Source organism: Hibiscus syriacus, unplaced genomic scaffold (assembly GCF_006381635.1).
Source record: "Hibiscus syriacus cultivar Baekdansim isolate YM2019G1 unplaced genomic scaffold, ASM638163v2 tig00110694_pilon, whole genome shotgun sequence".
NCBI lineage: Eukaryota > Viridiplantae > Streptophyta > Magnoliopsida > Malvales > Malvaceae > Hibiscus > Hibiscus syriacus.
In genome coordinates, this window is record NW_024062828.1 from 2,581,816 (window position 1) to 2,603,542 (window position 21,727).

Genomic DNA, 21,727 nt, shown 5'->3' on the forward strand with positions numbered 1-21,727 from the left:
TTCTCAACCAAAGTCTACGTCCACTACATTAGCTATCCACACTAAGGATTTTTCAACAAATTCACTAACTTGTTCTTTCTTTTGAGGACAAAGAGTAACCTTACAACTCCCTCAAGAATTATACCCCAAATTCTTGAGAACACTCTCTCCCAAAGAGAAGAATACAAATTTCGCAAACTTACAGAAAAACCTCACAAGGTAAATTGTTTGCACAATTCTAGAACAAAGAAAGAACACTCAAAAACAATACAATTGAGTACAAAGGGTGTTCTTGAAATCAAAATGAATATTGAATGGAAAATATGCTTGAATTTGCTCAAACTTGATGTTTAAAGCTTTCTCTTTGTTTCTCTCTCAATTGTTGTTTCTTGTTGTTGATCAATGACTTCTCAGCTTGTTTAAATACACCTTGGATCACTTCTGAATGTTGGGGATCATTGGTGAAGTCAATAGAACTGTTATTGTGTAATTATCATTTAAAAATCTGGTTGGGAGCGTATGTGCATCAGTACACACATAAGGGTGCATTGGTGCACTATGTGTAAAATTCAAATATTTCGACCGTTATAAGACTTAGTACATCGGTACACTTGGGGTGCATCGGTACACTAATTACATTCGATGCTTCAAAAGAGCCAGGAGTGTATCAATGCATGGTCTGTGCATCGGTACATAAAATGCATTCGATGTTTCAATAAAACCAGGAGTGCATCGATGCATGGTTGTGCATCGGTACACAAAAAGCATTCGAAATAGGGTGTGCATCGATACATCAAATAGTGCATCGGTACATCCCTATATAAAATTGATTTTTGGCTCGATTTTGGTTCAAAATACTTTGTAAAAATTGTTTCAAAAATATTTTAAGTTTAAAATACAATTTTACACTTTAGTAATGAATGAAATTGACCTTTAAAAAACTTGGAGTATTATTTTTGATATTCGAATAATTTATTCGAATATACTTTAAAAATGATTATAAAATCTTAAAATTTAATAACACTTAATTTTTTATATCGAAACATCAAAATGTTTTCAATAGAATGAAATGTGAAATGAGCTTGTGCCTATTTTGTAAATGTTGCTAAACATCAATGTTTGCATGATAAATTCACCTTTTAATCTTGAATTTTTAGTCACTAGTCTAGGTGGTAATTGCTCAGAATTTGTGTTAATTTCTAAATTAAAGAAATTTCACAAATTAGGTAATTTGTGGGGGTGAACCCACGGTTTTGCCATTGTGAGGAAAGAGAAAAAGATTTGCAAGCTTTCTTCTTCTCTTTGGAGTTCATCTTGTAGTAAGTGACGGATTTAGAAATTTAAAATGAGGTCTAAAAATTTTAATGTTTTTTTCTAACGAAATAGGTATATATTTTTTTTCTCATTCTCTTAATATATTAAGATATATTTCAGAACTCGTCCAAAATAATGAGTATGTATTTAATCATTTAATGGGCCAAATGTATCCGCCCTGCTTGCCGCCAGTATTTCTTCCTTTGATACCTTAGTGTAGATTTCATATTGGTTTCTATAACTAGTGTTTAAATTAGCATGAGGAGGAATTCTTCTAAGGATTCAGGTGGGTAAATATTTATATTAGATATGAGAGAGGAAGAGATGAATTGAAACTCATCTTCTTCTCCTAAGAACATGCAGACCATGCAGTATCTATAATACTAAAATGTGGTTGTAGTCGCCGTTGCAGTTGTAGCATTGCAGTTGTGGATGTTGCAGATATTATGATGTGATTTATTTCTTAAAATAACTATTTTTTTATGTTACAAATAGTTTGCGGTGTTACGATAACCTTAAAAAATGTTAAAATATGGTTATTACACTGCATTGCAGCTGCAATTTAATACTAGGGCAATATCTAGAGCAAGGTAAGCTCTTGTAATAGCTGAATTTTGTCCGATTGAATCACTTATCGACTTATTATTATTTAGAAAAATGATCGAGGACGACCACGGTTTACTTCCAAAATCAGATTCCATTTTTAAAAATCTGAATACACATATTTTAAGGACCATTTTGATATAGAGTATATACTCATAGTCCTTATTAACGTACTAAGCAGGGATGGATTGGAGACCTTATCATTAAATTAATATAAAGTTGCATTCAGAGCTAAATAAAATACAATGGTCATTAATTAATTAATATTATGAGGACTTCAACGTTGACCAGTCTCCAAATTTGGCAATGGAACGGGAACCAACCAACTGGTATTTGCCCGCTCAGGCGGGAGGACGCATGATTTCATGTTAGAAATGTCGAATCTATAAAATTTTAAAGGGGAGACGAATTTATAAATTTTAGAGGTGACAAAAATAGATTTTCAACCGAAAGTACAAAGAACATATCTAAATTATATAAGAATTTAAAAAATTTAAGAGACAATCACCTGATCCTAAGCCCTTTAGGTCCATCCATGCGCTCAGGCGGAGCCACCAACAACACCAAACACACATTTGGGTTCATCTGATGTATGGTTTACTTACCATAAATGAAGTTTCTAGTGGTTTGAAATTAGCTGTACCTTTCCAACGGCCACCGCCGCCCCGCCCTCTTCAACCTCAAATGAAGCAGCACTTGGTAACCAATACCCAAAGTCCAACTTACGTAAGAGTCAACTAATTGCATGGCACATGTTAGATCACCAACTTCCAAACTTTAGTGTTATTATATATATATGTCTAACAGTGTTGCCAAATCGAAGGAAAAATAACCAAGATCAAAATGAAGCAGTTCAGGATTTACGTTGTAACCATACTAGTGATCGTGGCGAATTTGGCGGCGGTGGGATGCAGTCAGAGGCAGCGGAGCCCCACCGGATCCTCATGCATAAACCAGCTTGCTCCTTGCCTGAATTATCTTAATGGAAACGACGATGCAGATGTGCCGGATAGTTGTTGTGATCCTCTCAAATATGTGATTAAATCCCAACCCGAATGCTTGTGCCGTATGATGAGCAACAGGAGCAGCAGAGAAGCTGAGCGAGCGGGTATCAATGTGACACAAGCTCAACAGTTGCCCGGACGCTGCGGCCAGCACGTTAATCCACTTGTTTGTCTTTCAGGTTTGTATTTTCTTTTAGGCTTAAATATAAAATAAGTGACCAAAATATATCACTTTTCACGAGTAGATGTGTACAGTATCTTTTGAATAATCTAGGTGCAAAATGTTACAAACGTTACCACTTTAGGTGTCTGGGCCGTAACTGTCGTTAGTTTTATCCATTAAATGACAAATATCATATTCTGGTAATTTTGAATTTTTAAAATTAAAAATATTATTATATTTATAAAAAACCTAATTTCTCTTAAATTACAAAAAAAAATCATAAAAATCCTAACCCTAATTAACCCACCATCGCCACCCTTTCCAGCTACGACCACTGTTGTTGACTAATCCTTGCCATCCTCCTAATCATCTGGAATCGCATGGATCACGATTTTTATCCTAAGGTTCGTGGTGTAAAAAATGTCGATTGATCATCGAACGATCGTGATTTCATAGGGGAATTGATCGTCGGGGTGTAGGTGAGGTCGGGTGGAGCTTCGTCAACGGCAAAGGGTGGCGGCCGACGTGAGTTTAGGGATTGAAATAAAAGTTTTTAAAGTTTTGGGGTTATTTTGAAGTTTTTGTGTATTTTTTTAAAATATAATTTTAATTTTTAAATAGAATTTTTAAAATTACTATAACGTGACACGTATCACTTAACACAGGAAATTAACAGTGTTTACGTCCCGGACACATAAAGTGGTAACGTTTGTAACGTTAGACACCGAGATTATTCAAAAAATATTGTAGCCACCTATTCGTGAAAATCACAATGATATTTTATTCGCGGCACACGCATGTTGTATAACTAGAGTTTTATCTCTTCTTTTCAGGTTCTCCGAATTCTAAAACCTCAGTTGAAAATTCTGCATTCCCATTGTTCCCATCACACAGCAGCACCATAATTGTTGCAGCCATAAACATGGCTCTTCAGGGTTTGTTGTTGACGAGGATATGAACTATACAAACACGCGTGCTGAGTAAAGGGAATAAAGAAAGAGATGAATTTGATCATTGAAGAAGATAGGTTGATATGTTGAATAGTGATATATACCAGAGCCGAATTTGTTGTCTCAGCAATTACTTCTCTGTATTTTGTTTTTCTTATTATTTCCTCATTCGAATCAGATATATAAACCGTTCATTGACTTACTTTTCAATTCTGGGTTAAGTTTTTAAAAAAGGTAAACTACACATTCAGTATCTAAACTATCAATTTTAATCCGTTTTAATACTTGAACTATCATTTTTTTTAAAATCATACCTAAAGTTTAGTTTTTATTTTATTTTAATACATGGCCGTTAAGTTTTGGAAAAAATGAAAGTCTAGATACCAAAACATGTTTAGTACCTAAATCATACTTAAGTTTTGAAAAAAAATAAAAATTTAGGTACTAAAACGGATCAATACTAATAGTTTAGGTACTAAACGCGTTAAATTTTTAGACGATGTATTAAAATGAAAAAAAAACTTTAGGTATGATTTTAAAAAAATTGAAAGTTTATATACTAAACGAGATCAAAATTAATAGTTTATGTACTAAATATATAATTTATCCTTAAAAATTTTCCAGCAAGGCATTTGTCATTTTTGGTAAACATTGTTCAGTTTCTTTTGGAAACACAGTAATTAGGCTTCGGAGTTTAGTTTACTATAAGGGCTAGTTCTTTCTCCTAGTTAGGTTTTGGAAAAGAGATTTTATAGGAAATATTTTTGTGGGTGAAGTACAGAAATGGTCCCCGATTATAGTGTTTTTTTAGTCTTCTAACTATTAAAAGTTATAAAATGATCATTCGGTTATATGTTGTTGCTTTGTTGAGTCACTCAACTATTAAAACTTACAGAATTGTTATCTGACTATTCATATGTTTCAAACTCATCATTTTTTGTTAAAAATTTGATGTCATCTGAGCTGAATATTAACCTATTGACTGTGATATAAAAGTCGTTTGAAATTTTAGGATTAGATTTCATCATATCACAGTCGGTAGGTTAACATTCAGCTCATATTGTTGTCAATTTTTTAACAAAAAATATCGAGTTTGAAACATATGAATAGTCAAGTGATCATTTTATAACTTTTAATATTCGAGAAACTCAACAAAACAATGTCCTACAGTTATTAAAGAACATTTTCGTAATTTTTAATAGTTAGACGACTCAACGAAATAAGATATTATAGTTGAAGAACCATTTGTGTATTTTACCCATTGTTTTGAAAAGTGTCGAGTATCTTAAAATATTTATTTTAAATATGATATTAAAAGTAAAAATACAAATTAAATGGTATTTAAATAATATTTTTAATAATTTTATATTAAAAATGTTTTAGTTTTTTAATCTAATTTGAAATATACTTTTTAATTTTTTATTAAAAAATTACTTTTTCAACCTTATTTTTAGGGTAAACTACATTCTAAACCACTCAATTATTAGTTCATAGACAAACAAGTCATGTTTTTAAAAATATATAATTTAGCCATTAAATTAAAATATTATTACAAACAAATCACTTTGTCATAAATCAAAATATAAGTCTAATTTCACCTGGTATAATAACACTTTTAGTCTCCAAAATTTATAAATTCTATTAATTTAATCCTAATTTCCTTATTAACCACACTCACAAATTGAAATAGCAGAAAAATAAAAGGCAGCTGAAAACAAATGAACAAAAGGAAAATCATAATTTTCCAGGTTCATAATAAATTCACCTCCAAATGTGTCAACTTTTCCCATTAACATGAACCCCAAGCTAAAAAACAATTTCCCAACAGCCCCAAACCCATTAAAAATTAAAAAGTTCCTGTCAAACGGGTCGGTAATGATTTCTAAAATCACTTTTAGTTAAAAATTTCATTTTAACTGTAAAATTAGTGTCAAACAGGTAAAAATGAAAAAAATGTTACGGTGGAAAAGGGGTTTCAAACCAACTGCAAAAGCTATGATTTCTAATTTTTTTATTTTCAACTTTGCATTTGGAACCAAATTATAATTTTATCCTTCCTAATTCATAGACCCTCTCAATTATGTATTTACATTTTATTTTAATAATTTATTACTAACATCTTTAAAAAATAATTTAAAACTTGATAAATTATTTTAATTACTTAAAAATAAATAAAATTCATGATTTATTTATCAAAATATTAATAGTGAGTTATGATAAAACATACTTTTATTATTATTTTTTATATTTTTAATTTACAACATAATGTCTATAATGAATATTTTACATTTTCAAACTAAATTTTTAAAGGTAATAATAATAATAATAATAATAATATTATAATAATAATAATAATAATAATAATATTGTCAGCCAACAGTTCCTGTTTTTTTAACAACTTTAACTACACATAATATATCATTCCAACTTCAATCAGATTGGTGTGAGGAATGTTTAGTGCTGCCGCAGGCCCCCTGCAGTTCTTTCCAAGGAACGAATACCCCATATCTATCACCACCTTTTTCATATATGATGAACTTTTCCTGGCCTTCACATACGAATGTCCCATTATGTACGCAACCTCTGCTTCCTTTGCCGCTATCAAATTCATCAGCTCTCCCCTCACACCCGTATCCATACCCGGACTCAATGCTACTTCGAACCTCGCACGCCTCCTCCTCACTGCTTGACTCTTATCATCAGGATGAGCACTTCTCAAGCTCTGTAACGTTTGGATTTGCTTGTTTGTATGGACTCTATATCGTAGCAATCCTCGTTCTCGGAAACTATTAAACTCGAGCTTGATTGGATGGTTCTGCTACCTATAACAGCCAGCCTGCCATCATATGATGAACTCTCGGAACTGGAAACTTGTGGTTGTCCAGCTTCCATCTGGATGAACTCTGCTGTGCTTTGTACAATCTTGTCCTCAAAATCACCATCATCTCGCTGGATATCTTTGTACCCATACCTGACAATACACCTGTACATACGATATGGCCTGGGGGCATACCCGGCCAATAAGAAAGCGTTCTTCTGGTGAAACACATGGGACTGGAACTGATTTCACGCAAATGAAAACTGAAACCTTATGGAAAGCTGGCAGGTTTGTGACAAAGTGGGAGAAATTTGCTGGGACTCCTGTCGCCAGTTCCGAGTAAATGAGGCCTATCCCAGGCACACGCATGAGACCAAGTCTAGGATCCAACCCAAGCAACCTCTCAGTGATACTTTGTTGTGCATGACAAAATTTACTTCTTGCGAATCCCATAGCGCCATATGCACATAACCATCATAAAGATGACTGACAGCACAAGAGGCACCCATCCACCATGAGGCACTTTCATGAGTGCTGCTGATAAGTAAACCCCTTCACAGAGCCAGAAGAATGCAAGGAACACTACAGCAAGCCAAACACTTATCTGCCAAAAAAAGATCACCACAAGAGCCATGAGAAATGTTGTAGTGAACATCACCGTGATGCATGCAAGTCCTGAAAACCAAGATCAAATAAGAAACATCATGTCTAAAGAAAAGTACAACATTCAATGCAAGTTAGTAACTATCTCTAGAATCTGAACTATGTGATCACTATCAGTACTCACACTCAATTTAATCCATAATAATAAACTTACCAAAACGTTAGTTCACAAATTTACTAATTATTTAATCGTATTTTTGTCAAGAATATTGAGGAGAAAGGGAGAGTTATCATAGAATGAATTACCATAAGCATTTCCAATTAAAGTTGTGTCTTGGAATCAATAGTTATGGCAAGAGTAAGTATCATGAGTATCCAATTTATTTCTGGGATGTAGATCTGGCCAAATATATGTTTTGAGGTGTGAACAACTTTAACTCGAGGGAAGCATCCAAGGGCATGGCATTGTTTTATTATAGAAAACGTGGCAGTTATAATAGCCTGACTCCCAACAATAGCTGCAAGGGTAGCAATTACAAAGACAGGCCAATAAACAGAACCTGCAATGATACAATGATAAATTATACAAATAATATAACAATGTTTAGAAGCAAAACAGTTTATGTCAGATTGCACTAACCAGGAATTGAGTCATAAAAACTGTTGGGAATCTTTTGAAGGTTTCTTGACAAGAAGGAAGCTTGACCCATGTATTGAACAACCAAACATGGGTATACTACAAATGCAAATGCAAGCAGCACAATCAGGAAAATTATCAAGTCTCTAATACATCAATCAAACAAAAGTTCACTATTAAGTTCCACAGACGTGGATTAAGATGGCAAGGGGATTAGGCTTATATGGCAAGGCATAAATCCATAGTTTACTTTCGCATGTCAGGAGTGAAAAAAATAAGATGAACAAAGAAGGAATTACTCTAATTCATAAGGAAGTGAAATGACCAACGTCTGCAAACATAGCTTCAGTGCCTGGTGAGACCCAAAAATTGCATATGAATGCTAATTCAAATCAACAACTATCTAAGTCGGTTAAAATAAAATCCATGATTTAGTCTTTTACCAGTCACTTAAAGAAGAATCCCTCCGAGAGAAATCCAGCCATCTTTACCAGTCACTCTAAAGAACTTGATAATTGTAGACACTAATTTTCGTCCATATTTTTATACATATATATATTTATATATTTATATATTATATAGTTTGCAAATGGTTTTTGAAAATGCGTATACAATATATAGTTTTTAAATCATTTTTGAAAATATGTATATTATATAATTTTTAAAACGTTTTTGAAAATTATATAATATATAGTTTTTAAAACATTTTAGAAAATATATATAATATATATATAGGTTTTGAAAAAATCATTTTAAAAATATATAATATATAGTTTTTTAAAACATTTTGAAAACTATATATAATATATAGTTTTGAAAATATTTTAAAATATATATAATATATGATTTTGAAAATATTTTAATATATATTATGTAGTTTTAAAATAATTTTTTATACTATATATATATATATATTATTATATTCATTTTTATTTTTATTATTATTTTGTTTTGTTTTATTATTTACTTGTCGTTTTTCTTCTTTTTTTTAGGTACAAAGTTGAGGTAATGTATGCGGGTCCAGATACCCAATTAGGGTATATATATATGTTATTATATTCATTTTTATTAATATTATTGTTTTGTTTTATTTTATTATTTACTTGTCATTTTTCTTCTTTTTTTAGGTCCAAAGTTGAGGTAATGTATGTGGGTCCAGATACCCAATTAGGGTTGGGCCTGACTCAGCCTAATCCTTAAATTAGGGTTTACTCATCCAAGCAGAGAAGCGCCGTATGGGAGGAGTTATGCACAGAACGACCAAACGTCCATCGACTGGGATCCCCGGTGCTCGAAGCGAGAAATCTCGCAAGAATCGAGTCACAACAGCCCAGTCTCTCACAGACTGAAAATCGCCACCAAACGGGACTGACCCATCCTGTGAGGTTCGACAACGTTCACCGGCCGAGAGGGTATAAATACCCTCAAACACAGAGAACCAAGGACCATCAACGGGGGACATAAAAACACAGTAAGCCAACCATCACAGAGACAAAAGAACCATGGAACGTCATCAACAGTGAGCCACGAGAACAAAGCAGTAAACCACAACAAACCAACGGCCAAAAAAATCCCAACATACAACATTATACACAAATCAGAGAAACACAAAATAAACCAAACATCAACCAAGTAACAAAAACAAAAGCAAGAAGCCCCAATCTAAGCCACGAAGGGCCATCGGAAGCGGAAAGGTCGCCGGAGAATGGTAGGTGACGAAGGTTTTTTTAGATCTACGTTTACTGCGTTTGGTTTTGGTGATTTAGGGGGCGGATTTGGGTTCACGATTTGGAGAGGAGTATTTTGAAGGGTTTAAGTTTTTTCAGTCGTCGGTGGTTGTGGACGACGGCGTCGAGCAACCGGCTTCCCATCGGTGGGATGGCCATAGAGAGAAGTGAGAGTATTTTCTTGTAGAGAGAGAGGGGAATAGTAAAATGAGAGAGTTGTGTGATATATGCCTCTCATATGGGCTTTTTATACAATTAGTGAAACGACGTAGTTTCAGTAGGGGGCATTTGCGTGATTTCTCGCGTCGGCATACTACACCTGCAGTCCTTGTAAGCTACATCTCGTATATTTTGGCCATTGAATTCAATGATTTAATTTGGATATCAGATTTATTATTTCTTCATTTTGGTCCTTTTTTGTTTATTATTATTTTTCTTTTTTTTTCTTTTTGTTATTTTAATAATTTTTTTTATTTTATTCTTTAATATTTAACGTTTTTGTTTTATTCATTCTTTTTATTCATTCTATTTTCATTTTCCCTATTTTTTTGCCCTCTCTTTAATTTTCTATTTATTCAAAATTCTTTTTCCCTTTTTTGACTTTTTTTATTCATTTTTTATTTATTCTTTCTTTGATTTATTATTTTGGTGTTATATTTATTTATTGTTATTTCTCTTTTGTTTTGTTCTTGGAATTACTTAATATTTATTTACTAGTTTTTTTTCTCTAACATTTTTTGACCCTTTTTTTTAGAAAAATTCCAATTGACCAAAGGTAAGCAATTCAAACCGAATTTTTAAATTTCAATTTAAATTTTCAATTTTTGTAATTAAAGACAACCTACAAATTAATTGGTACCGAAAGGGCGGTACAAGGGTGTTAATCCTTCCTTGACCGTAACTGACTCCGAACCCGACACGTTTCTGGTACAACGTATATCAGGTAAGATGGTATCCTAGCCACCTAAATTCATTTTAAATGGTCGGTGGCGACTCCAAACCATTTAATCCAAGTCGAAGCCCAATTTCGAGCCCACCCGAAAGACGGTTCCGACAGCTTGGCGACTCTACTGGGGACAGGTAAGTGAGACAGGCCGAAATTAATTTTTGGTTGTCTTTTTGAGCAAAAATTACAAATTTAAGTTTCGATTTATTTATTCGATTCAAATTATTTACCGTTGATGATTTTTCAAGTAAATAATTGTACTGACGTTTTTTTTCAATGATTTCAGATTTTCAAAGTTTTCATCTCTGGCTCTATACCCGAGCTCCAAACCCTTTTAAGTGGGGGTAAAAGCGGCACCTTCGTGAGAATTTATTCCCCGCACAGGCCTAACAAGTAGCCTTCAGGATTCATATACCTTATGTCTTCGTGTGAATTTATTCACCGTGCGGGCATAAGGGAATGTGTCCTCTCGAGTCTAACTTAGTCCACACAAGCTTGTAATAGGCTTAGGACTAAGGGTTTGGCAGGCCCAAGGGGGCACCAGCAAGGAGAACTCGAGTACCTTTTTATAACCTAAACCGGGAGAGTATGAGGAATTAAAGCCCACCCCAAAACCTCATTCAAACCCTAGGTTGTTTTGTTTCCTGCTTTACTTTCTGTTCAAAGCATGCAAACTAGACAAATATGCAGTTGGGATTTGTTTGAAATTAGCATGTGTGATAAAGATCATGTCTGGGTAGGAATTAAAGCATGTGGGGTAAACATCATGTGGGGTAGGACTTTTATTTTTTCATGATTATTTTTTATTATTTTCACCTCACTAACTCTTTTATTTTATTTTATTTTTTATTTCCATCACTTGCATCATTTAAAAGAGGTGTTGATCTACCAAAAATATGTTTGTTAAACATGAATAATCTGCATTAATGGACAAAGGGGTTGTATTACAAGAGATGAAAATACATAGGATAGTATACAAAGAGACTATGTGTCATATTCAATCCAGAAGACGTGGCGCCCACAATTGAAGAGTATATCACTCTGCTGTATTATAAAGGACTCGGAATGAGCCGGGTCTACATCACGCACGATGAAAGTCTATCTTTGAAGAACTGACTGGCATAAGTTGCAGGGGAAAATGAAGGTTACTGATCTCAGGAGTCTCTTCAAAGACAATAATGGCAAAATGATAGCTGAAATTGGAGACCATTACTGATGAATTCAAGAAACAGGCAAATGAACTTCACATAGTTCCTATCAATTGAGGGCTCCAGTGACATATTCATTGGGAACAGGTTCAACAAAAGATAAATGCCAGATGCAATCATTCGAGACTTCGTGGGCCAGTACAAAAAGCAACTCAATATTTGCACGATTCGTCCAGAGAAGCCAGAGCAGTTTGACAGGTTATTCAACCGGTGACAGACAAAGGCAGAAGACTGGTTAACATGTCAGAAGCTGTCAGGATATTTTTGTCTCTTAAAAGATAAAACACTTTTGTCCCCAATAAGGATTTTTAAGAATAACATGCACATTTTTTGGATCAATGCCTCGAACATTTCATGCATCATGCATTCTTGCATATTTCGTATAATTTTCTTTTTTTTTCATTGCATTCACACGAACTAACAAGAGATTTTCATAACGGAAGGGTACAAACACTGGACATACCTTCACAAGCTTCGGACACATGTCATCCTCATTCAAACCGAAAAGAAGATAGAAGCCATAATTACTCAGATCAAAGAGAACATGTTGAAGCTCCAGAGAGAATTAGAAGAAAAGATAAATCAGGCCAGAGTACCCTGGATGCAATCACTAAAGGCCAAGAGTCCTTGGTCGATCAGATCGTTGCCAAGTTAGCTGGCCTACGTTAGACAAGTGCTCTGGGGCAGGCTCATCGGAATGGGTAACCATGCCACCTACCCCGCAAGTGGTTGTCTCACCCAGAATCTTATCAGTACTTCAAGATAATTCAGATAATTACCGCATTCCGAAATTTGATGAAGAGGTTAAAACAACGAGGGTAGAAATTACCGTTAAACCAGGAGGTAGGACGAGTGTAAATCCTCATCTGAAGAAGAAAAAAGGAGAGATCATCAACATTTTAAAATCGTTTGCAATTGTACCCTCTTCTAGGCAAGAACCAAGGAGAGAAAATGAGCATTTCGATCTCATTCCCATGACATATAAGGAGCTCTACCAACAATTATTTGACGCATATGTGGTGTCACCCTATCCCGAGATACCTTTAAAGCCCCCATACCCCAGGTGGTATAACAAAAAATGCGCACTGTGAATATCATGGCGGTGTTCCAGGGCATGTTATTGAAAATTGCCTCCCATTTAAGAGGGTTATCTAAAGGATGCGCAACAGGGGTTGGATTCATTTTAACAATTCAGAATCACCCCACGTTGCACATAACCCTCTACCTAATCATCAAGAAAGTGCAATCACCGAGGAAAAGGGTAAAAAGGCCAAAACCAAAGTTTCCGAAGTGAAGACACCTCTTGCTTGGGTATGAAGGAAAATAAAATGTGGGGTTTCTTGCACCACATCCTAGCACGTCAGATTCCAAAGGTGGCAGCCATTGCTGTTATCACAATGAAGATGGACATGATGTACAAGAATGTGCCGAATTTAGAGCCTTGATCCAACTAATGATGGACAGAAAAGAGTTGGAATTTTATGATGAAAGCAATGACACTCCCAAAGAAGAAAGAGTCATGGCAAATGGGGAATCCTTATGAGGCCTTATTCAAATTTGAGGTATTCTATTTGAGTTTGTTTTTTTTTCATCTTTTCTCAAGTTTTTTGTAAGAACATTTGAATAAATTTATGTTACTTTAATGATGACGAGAAATGAATCACATTTGCAAACTTGCAATTCTTTGAATATCAACTAAATTAAGAAACTTTGTAAATGGTTCAAAGTTACAGATCTTTGACAAAGTAACACGATTTAAAACAAGGACCTTGACCTTACCCAGAATATACCCTCAAACACCGTACCCTGCTCTTGCAATTAGCCAATATATCATTTTCCTTTCATAAAGTGCGGACAACATGGGGCATCATTTGCATATGACAATTATTGTACTTTTTGTTTAAGACGTTCAATGATGATCATTATCTTTACAGATGGAATAGTCGAGTAAGTGAATCTGGTTTAGGTCAGTTGCTTGAAAATTGAACTCTAAAGATGAAATTTTTTACTTTCAACAACACCTAGACTATAACAGGTTCTTCTTGACAATCTTAAGAAAATTAAATCCGTAAAGCTGAGCTATTCCACTAAGGTAATTGGTTATAGAGGAAACTTGAAAGCCTTGGCCTTATGAGTAGATTACGTTCAAACCATGACATTGCTCGAACACTTGGCAATTCGGTGTTTGCTCCACTACTATTGTCCGGCCGAAGACTTTGTGATGAGATGAACCCTTCAGTTAATTTGATAAAACTGATTATAATGTTAAGTTGTCCCTCTAAAGCAATTGGTTAAACGCCCCGGCTTTATGGATTCAGCTAGCCAGATAACGACAAATTAAATCAAATTTATCTAAGCAAGAAATTTTCGGTAAAGATGGACTAAGAGAGTTAAGGAACACATGTTATAGTCAAATACACACGAGCACTCAAGAATTTCATTTTTAGACCGATATTTTTGCACTACCTTTATTAGATGAGCTTACAAAACTTGAACAAATGGAAGATTTTAGAGAACCGAAATACAAGGTCTAGTAATTGATAATGCTAGTTGCGTCATTTTGTCCGCATCCAATTAAAAATGCCAAGCCAAAGAAAAAGCATGTTGCAATGACCGAAAAAGTGAAAAAAATTAATGGCTGAAATCGTAGGTCAACCTAAAGCCAACTCATCCACTTAAATATTTGTCAAAGAGCTATAACTCTGGAAGCATTAAGCGAGCTATTGATTCCTTTGATATTCTTTGAACTCATGTTTATAATTTTATTCGATTGCGAGCCTGAATTAAGGAGCAATATTTTTACAACATTTTTATCATTTTCCCTTCTAAAACATGAGAAATGAGAAAAACATTTTCAAACAGAACAGTCTCATATTTGAAAGGTCTGTAAAGTCAAAGCTCGAAATGATAATGGGGCACGATTGATTCCAAAGACCAGATTGGAAGACAAAGCACGAGACTCCATTCGAGAAATAACACATAATTCATTCATGGTGCATGCATCTTAGACATACTTAGGTGCATAACATTCATCATTTCAGCATACATGATTTTTGCAGCTTTTAGAGTCAAGTTTCGAATTCAGGATGAAGGATACTCGATTCACAAGCGCCTTTAAAGAACGATGATGGTTGCTTAACTCAGCAGTGAGAAGCTATACCTCAATCGACATGACATATCTACAGATATCAGCATTATCAGAATAAATCCAGTTCAGCTCAACTCAACAATGAGCATCATATTTCCAGTTAATGTCTTCAAGCCAGATTTCAATTCCACAAAGGAAGATATCCGGATGTCAAAATTTATCAGTGGGTTTTCTGTAAAAGGGGAGTCATTCAGAGATCGTCTCATTTGGTTCAGACCCGCTCAGATGAACCACCTGAAGAACTATGACCGGCTTAGACTTGCGAAGGGAAGCCATTTTTTAAGACAACATTTGTAGCATAGCTTAAGTAGCGAAGGGCTATCTGCCAAAGACCCTCGAGTTCGATTACACTCAATTTCAAGGGCATATCATTTACAACATAACTCAAGGCTATAAGGTTATCTGTCACCAAAAGACCTTCGAGTTCGACTACGCTCAGCTCTAAGGCATATCATTTGCAGCATAACTTAAGTCGAGGAGGGTTATCTTCCAACAAAGACTTTTTAGTTCGATTACGCTCAACTCAACAACACATCATTTGTGGTATAGCTCAAGGCTAGAAAGGCTATATGCCAAAGACCTTCGAGTTCGACTACGCTCAGCTTTAAGGCATATCATTTGCAACATAACTTAAGTTGAGGAGGGTTATCTGCCAACAAAGACCTTTGAGTTCGATTACGCTCAGCTCAACGGCACATCATTTATGATATAGCTCAAGGCTAGAAGGGTTATCTGCCAAAGACCCCCAAGTTCGATTACACTCAGTTTCAAGGGCACATCATTTACAGCATAACTCAAGGCTAGAAGGGTTATCTGTCACCAAAATACCTTCGAGTTCGACTACCCTAAGCTCCAAGGCATATCATTTGTAGCACAACTTAAGTCTAGAAGGGTTGTATGCCAACAAAAGACCTTCGGGTTTGACTACGCTCAGCTCCAAGGCACATCATTTGCAGCATAGCTTAAGTCGAGTAGGGCTATCTGCCAACCGAAGACCTTCGAGTTCGATTATACTCAGCTTCGAGGGTACATCATTTACAACATAACTCAAGGCTAGAAGGGTTATCTGTCATCAAAAGACCTTCGAGTTTGACTACGCTCAGCTCTAAGGCATATCATTTGCATCATAACTTAAGTCGTGAAGGGTTATCTGCAACCCAAAGACCTTCGAGTTTGACTACACTCAGCTCTAAGGCACATCATTTAGCATAACTTAATTCGAGAAGGGCTATCTGCCAAAGACCCTCGAGTTCGATTATACTCAGCTTCGAGGGCACATCATTTACAACATAACTCAAGGCTAGAAGGGTTATCTGTCACCAAAAGACCTTTGAGTTCGACTATGCTCAACTCTAAGGCATATCATTTACAGCATAACTTAAGTCGAGAAGGGTTATCTACCAACCAAAGACCTTTGAGTTTGACTACGCTCAGCTCCAAGGCACATCATTTGCAGCATAGCTTAAGTCGAGGAGGGCTCTCTGCCAAAGACCCTCGAGTTCGATTACACTCAGCTTCAAGGGCACATCATTTACAGCATAACTCAAGGCTAGAAGGGTTATATGTGACCAAAAGACCTTCGAGTTTGACTACGCTCAGCTCCAAGGCATATCATTTGCAGCATAACTTAAGTCGAGAAGGATTATCTGCCAACCAAAGACCTTCGAGTTTGACTACGCTCAGCTCCAAAGCACATTATTTGCATCATAGCCTAAGTCGAAAAGAGCTATCTGTCAAAGACCCTCAAGTTCGATTACACTCAACTTCGAGGGCATATCATTTACAATATAACTCAATGCTAAAAGGGTTATCTGTCACCAAAGACCTTTGAGTTCGACTACGCTCAGCTCCAAGGCACATCATTTTCAGCATAGCCTAAGTCGAGAAGTTCTATATGCCTAAGACCCTCAAGTTCGATTACACTCAACTTCGAGGGCACATCATTTACAACATAACTCAAGGCTAAAAGGGTTATCTGTCACCAAAGACTTTTGAGTTTTACTACGCTAAGATCCAACGCACATCATTTGCATCATAGCTTAAGTCGAAAAGAGCTATATGCCAACCGAAGACCTTTGAGTTCGATTACACTCAGCTCAGAGGCAAACCAAATTTACAGAATAGCCCAAGGCAAGAAGGGCTATATGTTAATAAAATTGTTGAGTTTGATTCCAATTAGCTTAATGACACCTCAATCACACTACTGTTCGGTTGCAATCATGGTTTTCAAAGTCAAGAAGATCTGGGTTAACTGTGCTTTAGTGACAAGAAATCATTTTCCGGCAGCATAGCTTAAGTCGAGAAAAGCTATCTGTCAACGAAGACATTTCGAGTTCAGTTTCATTCAGCTCGAGGGCCTATCAACTACATGGTGGAGTCAAAGAATTATTTTCCAGTCGAATTTCCAACCAAGGTCTTTAAACCAAGGAGACGACCGAAGTGCAACGAAAAGTCACATCCCGATTCAAATCCTGAACTGCGGCTTCAATTCTATATCATTTCGAGATGGACTCGACTTCGCGACGGAGGAGCCATCCGCAACCCAATTCGACAAGGAGTTATTCTTCAACTCCACTGAACGCAAATTTGTGTCTTTTTATCTTTGTCCTGTTTTTCGTTCCACGAAAAAGGACAAAGAGGGGCAGCTGTAGACACTAATTTTCGTCCATATTTTTATACATGTATATATATATATATTTATATATTATATAGTTTGCAAATGGTTTTTGAAAATGCGTATACAATATATGGTTTTTAAAACATTTTAGAAAATAATATATATATATATATAGTTTTTAAAAAAATCATTTTGAAAATATATAATATATAGTTTTTTTAAAAACATTTTGAAAATTATATATAATATATAGTTTTGAAAACATTTTAAAATATATATAATATATGATTTTGTAAATATTTTTATATATATTATGTAGTTTTAAAATAAATTTTTTTATACTATATATATATGTTATTATATTATTATTATTATTATTATTATTTTATTTTATTTACTTGTCATTTTTCTTTTTCTTTTTAGGTCCAAAGTTGAGGTAATGTATGCGGGTCTAGATACCCAATTAGGGTTGGGCCTAACCTAGCCCAGCCCCTAAATTAGGGCTTACTCATCCAAGCAGAGAAGCATCGCATGGGAGGAGTCATGCGCATAACGGCCAAACGTCCACCAACCAGGATCCCCGGTGCTCGAAGCCTGAAATCTCGCAAGAATCGAGTCACAACAACCCAGTCTCCCACAGACCGAAAATCGAGCCACCAAATGGGACTGACCCATTTTTTGAGGTTCGGTAACGTTCACCAGCCGAGAGGGTATAAATACCCTGAAACATAGAAAACCGAGGACCATCAACGAAGGACACAAAAAACACAGTAAGCCAACTATCACATAGACAAAAGAACCATGGAACGTCATCAACAGTGAGCCACGAGAACAAAGCAGTGAGACCACGAAACCACAACAAACCAACGGCAAAAAAAATCCCAACATACAACATTATACACAAATCAGAGAAACGCAAAATAAACCAAACATCAGCCAAGTATCAAAAACAAAAGCAGGAAGCCCTGATCTAAGCCACGAAGGGCCATCGGAAGCGGAAAGGTCGCCAGAGAAGGGTAGGTGCCGAAAGTTTTTTTAGATCTATGTTTACTGCGTTTGGTTTTGGTGATTTAGGGGGCGGATTCAGGTTCACGGTTTGGAGAGGAGTGTTTTGCGGGGTTTAAGTTTTTTCGGCCATCGGTGACTGTGGACGGCGACAATGGGCGGCCGACTTCCCATCGGTGGGGATGGCTATAGAGAGAAGTGAGAGCATTTTCTTGTGGAGAGAGGGGGAGAGCAAAATGAGAGTTGAGTTATATATGCCTCTCATATGGGCTTTTTATACAATTAGTGAAACAACGTAGTTTCAGTAGGGGGCATTTGCGTGATTTCTCATGTGGGCAAACTACACATGCGGTTCCTGTAAGCTACATCTCGTATATTTTGGTCATTGAATTCAATGCTTTAATTTGGATCTCAGATTTATTATTTCTTCATTTTGGTCCTTTTTTTGTTTATTATTATTTTTCCTTTTTTTTTCTTTTTGTTATTTTCATAACATTTTTTCTTTTATTCTTTAATATTTAACGTTTTTGTTTTATTCATTCTTTTTATTCCTTTTATTTTGATTTTCCTTTTTTTTACCCTCTTTAATTTTTTATTTATTCAAAATTCTTTTTCCCTTTTTGACTTTTTTATTCATTTATTTATTTATTCTTTCTTTGATTTATTATTTTGGTGTTATATTTATTTATTTATTATTATTTCTCTTTTGTTTTGTTCTTGGAATTACTTAATATTTATTTACTAGTTTTTTTTCTCTAACATTTTTTGACCCTTTTTTTAGAAAAATTCTAATCGACCAAAGGTAAGCAATTCGAACCGAATTTTTAAATTTCAATTTAAATTTTCAATTTTTTTAATTATAGACAACCGACAAATTAATTGGTACCGAAAGGGCGGTTCAAGGGTGCTAATCCTTCATTGACCGTAACTGACTCCCGAACCTGAAACGTTTTTGGTACAACGCAGATAATGTAAGATGGTGTCCAACCCACCTAAATTCATTTTAAAGTGGTCGGTGAGGACTCCAAATCATTTAATCCAAGTCGAAGCCCAATTCTAGGGCCACCCGAAAGACGGTTCCGAAATAATATAATACGGAGAAATTGCATGAACAATCTTAGGGTTCCAATGTATTATGTTGTACAAGCCAATGGAAAAAATTGAAATCAGCCGGATGATCACGATCGGCGCAAACAGAAAAGCTACCCTGTGCATACCAACATGTTGCAGAGCAAATAGGCCGACCAATATGACACAAGCAAGCACGACAAGTGCACCTAAGTTCAAAAATAAAGCCAAGTTTTTAAGCCATATGGGAAAAAAACATATCGTGAGAAATCGTGAATAAAAAATCTAATAGAAACAATAGAGGAAAAGAAGACCAAAATTGAGAGTTGAATTACCACTAGTTAATTTTTTTCAGTAACTTGAAGCCCAGAAACTGATGAAAGAACTGCAAATGCAAAAACATTTAACCCCTTAACCATTGAGAGGGAGAAATCATTAACACAGACAATTAAGGATGAAAAGGCACAAGTACAGCAACAAAATCATTGGAATATCAGAATCTGAAATTGTCAAACAGCAAAACCGCAAACAATATATACTATAGGCAGGAGGATTCATCCAACCGCTTGACAAAAGAGCAAATATGGAAATCCACAATTGCACTGCTATGGTCGTGAAAGTATTTCTGATGATGGGTCCTCATAACTAAATCATTGGAGGTCAACTAAATCCAATCGAGAAATAGGCACATTGAATCGTTCAACATAGTTGTTATTTTGTAAAAATTCTAATACGACATGCGAAGTTGCCACATGATTGCGTGGTCTAGCAAATGGTTCAGACAAGCAACTTCAAGGAAAAGGATTCGCTCAACCAAAAACTCTAGTTTTGGATCAACTTGTTGTTGAACTGTGTCTATAAAAGATGAAGTACCAGCAAAGGTTTTCATAGAAATCTCTTGTTTTATTCATATGCAAAATATCAGCAGAGCTCTTCATTGAATTTCTTCTCAAGCTGAGAACTTTCATCCACAATCATATTAACATGATAAAAGCTAGCTTATATTTATTTTTTCCTTAATAGTCCTATGCGCCAAATATGTTCAAGACTCAAGAGGAAATTCCAGGAAAGTAAAAGTATTAGAACTTTAAAACGCACAGCCACAAAGGTAATAACTTAATCATTTGTAATATTCATCTTCAGTTAGTCATGTTAATTCTACCTGCTACTGCTGGAGTGAGCACACCATCACCAATGACCATAGCAGCACCGAAGAGTACCACAACAAGAAGGGCTGTGTAGACATTAGTTTTTTGCCCATTTGTTTATTTATTTATTTGTTATTATTATTATTTATTTATTATTATTATCATTATTATAATAATAATATTATTATTACTAATGTTATTATTATTAATAATAATGTTAATATTATTAATATTAATATTATTATTATTATTATTACAGGCCCAAAATAAATAAAAACACAATATGGAGCCCAAATTATTAATCCGGAGCCCAAACATGGAGGCCCAGATCTGGAAGCCCAACAAAAACCCTAAACCCAATCTAGGGTTTCATCATCATCTCCCAGTTGCCTTTCTTCTCAACCGTTGGATCTGGCCTTAATCCAACGGTCCACAGATATGCCAGAAAGAGCCCTAGGGTTAACCCTAAGGCCACGTCGCCGCCTCCTCTGCTACCACGCAATCGCCCCAGCTGCTGACGCCCCGCTGCCACGATGCCTCACCGAAGCCTCTAGAAGTACCACGCCGACCGCCCACATTACAACTCTATGGTGAGTCACCACCATAGTTTGGTGACTCATCTAGGGTCACTCTTTGTGGCCGGTCCGAATGGCGTTAGTGGTGGCCTATAAATAAGGCCACCGAACCTGCAAAAGAAGAAACAACGATAGCAACGAGAATCAACAGCAACACCGAACGAACAACAACCAAAACCAGGAACACGGCAGCAAGCAACAACGAACAAAAAAA

The 21,727-nt window shown here is 35.4% G+C and overlaps 2 protein-coding genes and 1 long non-coding RNA gene across 3 annotated transcripts; 1 reads left to right on the forward strand and 2 right to left on the reverse strand.

The window, feature by feature from the left end:
* The first annotated feature begins 2,484 nt into the window (after nucleotides 1-2,484).
* Nucleotides 2,485-4,036, forward strand: LOC120138586 (non-specific lipid transfer protein GPI-anchored 30-like). Its single transcript, XM_039154035.1, has 3 exons — nucleotides 2,485-2,595; nucleotides 2,704-3,079; nucleotides 3,897-4,036. Exons 1-3 carry the CDS (start codon nucleotides 2,485-2,487, stop codon nucleotides 4,019-4,021), a joined length of 612 nt encoding a protein of 203 aa, XP_039009966.1. The 3' UTR covers nucleotides 4,022-4,036.
* A 3,704-nt stretch (nucleotides 4,037-7,740) lies between these two features.
* Nucleotides 7,741-8,289, reverse strand: LOC120138483 (potassium transporter 4-like). The gene is made up of 2 exons (XM_039153937.1): nucleotides 8,075-8,289; nucleotides 7,741-7,994 (listed from the first exon to the last, which is right to left on the reverse strand). The coding sequence occupies exons 1-2, from the start codon at nucleotides 8,142-8,144 to the stop codon at nucleotides 7,756-7,758; spliced, it is 309 nt and encodes a 102-aa protein (XP_039009868.1). The 5' UTR covers nucleotides 8,145-8,289; the 3' UTR covers nucleotides 7,741-7,755.
* An 11,523-nt stretch (nucleotides 8,290-19,812) lies between these two features.
* Nucleotides 19,813-21,047, reverse strand: LOC120138484. The gene is made up of 3 exons (XR_005517541.1): nucleotides 20,953-21,047; nucleotides 20,126-20,175; nucleotides 19,813-19,999 (listed from the first exon to the last, which is right to left on the reverse strand). It is a non-coding gene; the product is annotated as an uncharacterized LOC120138484 (long non-coding RNA).
* Between the last annotated feature and the right edge of the window lie 680 nt (nucleotides 21,048-21,727).